Source organism: Phoenix dactylifera, chromosome 15 (assembly GCF_051530095.1).
Source record: "Phoenix dactylifera cultivar Ajwa chromosome 15, Ajwa_hap1_PhDact_Kaust_v1.1, whole genome shotgun sequence".
NCBI lineage: Eukaryota > Viridiplantae > Streptophyta > Magnoliopsida > Arecales > Arecaceae > Phoenix > Phoenix dactylifera.
In genome coordinates, this window is record NC_143204.1 from 12,963,580 (window position 1) to 12,967,535 (window position 3,956).

Below are 3,956 nucleotides of genomic sequence, written 5' to 3' on the forward strand. Positions count from 1 at the left end.
CATCAACCACCATATCCTCTTTTTTTTTTTTTTTTCTTTCCTTCCAAATAATTGTTATATTACAGGACATACTGTAGCTAGTTAGTAACCAATTGAGATTTTTTTTGTTATATCAATGAATGTACACATATGCATACATGCATGTGCACATACATAAATACATACATGCATATATTTCTATGCACTGCATGAAACTAACTGATTTGATCAGAGGGCTGTTTTGCAAGTAGAGTTTGAATTAGAAACAGACAATAATCTTGTCATGTGTGGCGGACTGATATGAGAGTGAGTCATCCATGGGGCCTCTTCCATATGAATGCATTTTTTTTTTCATGTGTGGTGTTTTTTATGGGTAGGTAAGTAGGGAGAGAAATATACCTTTCAAGGCCAGAGAGCAAGTATGGACAGAAAAATGAACAGAACCCACAACAGCCATTTTGCTACCCCCATTCATGACAAAGAATTCAATAAAAAACAAAACAAAGACAATTTTTATTTTCTCTTCTCTTTTGCTCAGGTTGTTTCCCACTGCATTGACAGGAAAAAAAGCAAAACAACAGAGAAGAAAATGAAATTAAATAAAAGAAGGCCAAAGAAGGATCTCTTGGAGGTCTACACATATTCTTCCATCTGTTTCCCTTCAGAGCAAGAGAAATGGAACTTGTCACCATAGCTTCCTCTCACTTTCATCCCTGCATACCTATTGACATCAAAAAATAAGAAAATTAAAAAAGAACAAAGTGAGTGAGAATTAAAAAAAAAAAAAAAAATCAAGCCTTGGGGAGGCTTCTATTCCCTGGAACGAAAAGTGAAGGAAGGGAGAGGTGACATTACTGGTCTTGCAGGAGTTGGCTTCGCAGGAGCAGAGGAATGCAGGTAACGCATTTGCTTATGCAATGCAGACTTTCCCTGAATGCATTGTAATATAATCAATCAGTAAAGAAAGAAAAAAGAACTGGCGAAAGCAAGGAGGAAGAAGAAGAGGAGGCGGAGCCTGAACTGTACCTTAAAATGGGTCGCAGAGAAGCCACAAGAGAACTCCAAAACATTCTCCATGGAAGGCCTCACATTGTTGCTGGTAGCATTGAAGCTAGTCTGCAAAGATGTCAACAACACAAATGTGAAAAAAAAAAAAAAATTGACCCTCAATATATTAAGGGAAGAGAAAGAAAAAGCAAAGGTCATACATACATCGGGGAAGCTGAAGAGAGGGGAGCTGGCAGTGTCATCCAAGAGAGAGGAAGACTCTCTCTGTTCGTTACCCTCAACTCTCCTCCTCTTGCCACCATTCTTAGCCAATGCAGCAGCTGAGGCAGTTGGAAGAGTGGAGGCGTAGAAGAGGCACCCAGTGCCATTATAGCAAGTGTTGGAGTGAGAATAGTAGCAGTTGTCATCTTCCTCAGGGAAATGGGGTGGTCCAGAGGATGCATCAGAGACCATAGATAAGTCCTCCTCCTCTTCTTCCTCTTGCTCAATGGAGGCTGCTTTTTCGAAGGGAAGAGAGGTTGGGGGCTCATCAGACTGGTCCAAGTACATGGTCCACCCAGACTGGCACCCGCTGCTGCACTCTGAACTCTCCTCGTCCGCCTCCACCCCCAGCATCATTTGATCAATGGCGAGGAATCGGTCTTTGGAGACAATCTTCTCCCTCTCCCTCTCCTTCTCTCTCTCTCCCCGTCCCTCTCTGTGTGCAAGTCTGTGTTAGTGGTGCTCTCTAACACACTACACCAGTACTGGTACAAAAGAGAGAGGCGCGGGGGAGGGGAGTAGAAGAAGAAGTGGGGAGGGGGAGAGAGAGAGAGGTGGGGGCAGGAAAAAAAAAAAAAACAAATGGAATCCCACGCAAATCCCAGAAGCGTTTTGTCCTATGCTCATGCCATCCTCCCCCACCTCGTGGCTTTTCTTGCTGCAGATGAAATTAAAACTGCCAGTTGGGCATTGGGCTCTTTGATGGTGAAGAGAGAAGGCGATAGGGGGGCAAAGGAAGGCCTTCTCTAACACTCTACTCTCTTCTCCTCCTCTGAGAGAGAGAGAGAGAGAGAGTGAGAGGGGGGACAACGGCCTCACATGCAATACAGCGAGGCATTGTGTACCCTCTCTACCCATTTCATTATTTACTTTCAAATCCCGTGAACAGGAGAACTAAGGGGGGGTGCATCACAATAGGTGCGTTGGAGGTTGGCAATTGGACTCATTGTTTTGGGCCATGGATGAGGCCCCACTCTAGATTTTGGATTTTGCTATTTTAGGTCTCTGTCTCTCTAACTATGACTCAGTACAGCACAGGTTTTCTGCCACTGTGCCGTGCTGTCTCACTGTTATCATGTTTTGATGTGATGGTTATGGTGCTATAGAGCTACCCTCTTAAGTTTTGGCCACCATTATGGTGTTAATTGTCATTTATAATTGTTTCCATTAAACAAAAAAAGAGAGTTAGTTTTAGATCACACATTCTGATGTTATTCAATGAATAATGATAAATTTAGATTTGTTTTGGGATGTCTAGACCTCTTAGTTTCTACCAATGCCTTGCTGGGTTTGACCTCCTTTTGCTTCCAAAAACTTGGAACTCTCCAATCTCCATCTGGGGGATTTCTTTCTTTCTTCCTTTTTTTTTTTTTTTTTTTCTCAGAAAACAATGACAAATGGTAGGTCATTTAATATTCCTATTATAAAACAGGTCTTTTTTTTTTTTTCTATGGCAAAAGTGGAAGGGGGGAGGAAGGAACAAGCCCCACCCCCACGTAGTAGCCTCCACTGGGCCCCCATTCCGCCAAAAGAATGTTCGATGCGGGCAGAACTGACTGTATATTGGGCATGCTGGCCGTTTTTACTCATACCCTCTCAACCTGTAGGCCTGATTCTGGGCTCCGGCACGGTTACCAATAAGCCCTCTTACCTCAAGTGTCCAAGCGGAAAGCATTCGGTCTTCACATTTAATCGACGCCCATGCGTTTCAAACTTGAACCACGCGGGTGGAATAAATGCCCAGTTCTACTGAGCTACCACCTCATTGGCATCAATCAGATCTCTTTGTTGAATAAATTTGGAACAATCACTTGTTTTAGTGGATGAAGGAGCTTGATGACCAAGATTCCGCAAATTATCCACAATTATTTTTTCATTACCATGATAAATTAATAGAGAGCTGTCTTGACATGATGATGAGGTTGCAAACGTAGGTTTTGGAACATTTTTGGTAGAACATCATTCAATTCTGATGTTACATCACTCAGAACAAATGTTGACTATGGCCAGCATATAAATCCAAAACTGGTACTAAAGCTATTGTTATTGTACAAGCACTCGCATTGGCAGGATATTAAGTGTGTTCAATAGTTAGGAGGCTTGAGAGGGTTACCAGTGAAGTAGTGATAGCAAGTATCATTAGTCAGAGGACTAGATGATAGCATGAACAAATTAGAATTTGGGTTGGTTTGCAGGATAATTGGCCTGGCGTAGAAGGGACAAAATAAAAGAAAAGAGAAAAAGCCATTGATTTCTAATCATGAGGTGACACGAGGTGCAGAAGAGGAGAGGTGTAATGAGAAGGATGCCAAGACCTGCATGAAAATTTTTAAGTCTTTTACTTCGGTGTCTTTAACGCCGAGTCACATGTCTACAGTGGTTTGGCATCTCACATCATGTACTAAGATGCTACCTTTACTTAGTGGCATGAGAGGTGCAACTAAGATAAAACACCTGAAAGAGTAGGATATCAGAGTGATTGCAACATGAATAAGAGAAAATAGAGTAGCTAGTGGAGCTAGAGCTATGATGAAAGCAATTTGTCCATATGAAGAGGACTGCCTATTAATGCAAGAGTCAAAATGACTGCAGTCCAACTTAGGATATAGGCTATTTGATAGGACTAGAGCAAGCATATATGATATTATATGTCAAATGAAACCTTATTAACAGCCAAATGCTCTCATGCCTTGAAGTAATAGATATAA

The 3,956-nt window shown here is 41.9% G+C and overlaps 1 protein-coding gene across 1 annotated transcript; it reads right to left on the reverse strand.

The window, feature by feature from the left end:
* Positions 1 to 413: 413 nt before the first annotated feature.
* LOC103718957 (protein SOB FIVE-LIKE 5-like) lies at positions 414 to 1,825 on the reverse strand. Its single transcript, XM_008807981.5, has 4 exons — positions 1,192 to 1,825; positions 1,006 to 1,095; positions 835 to 909; positions 414 to 700 (listed from the first exon to the last, which is right to left on the reverse strand). The coding sequence occupies exons 1-4, from the start codon at positions 1,603 to 1,605 to the stop codon at positions 665 to 667; spliced, it is 615 nt and encodes a 204-aa protein (XP_008806203.2). The 5' UTR covers positions 1,606 to 1,825; the 3' UTR covers positions 414 to 664.
* Between the last annotated feature and the right edge of the window lie 2,131 nt (positions 1,826 to 3,956).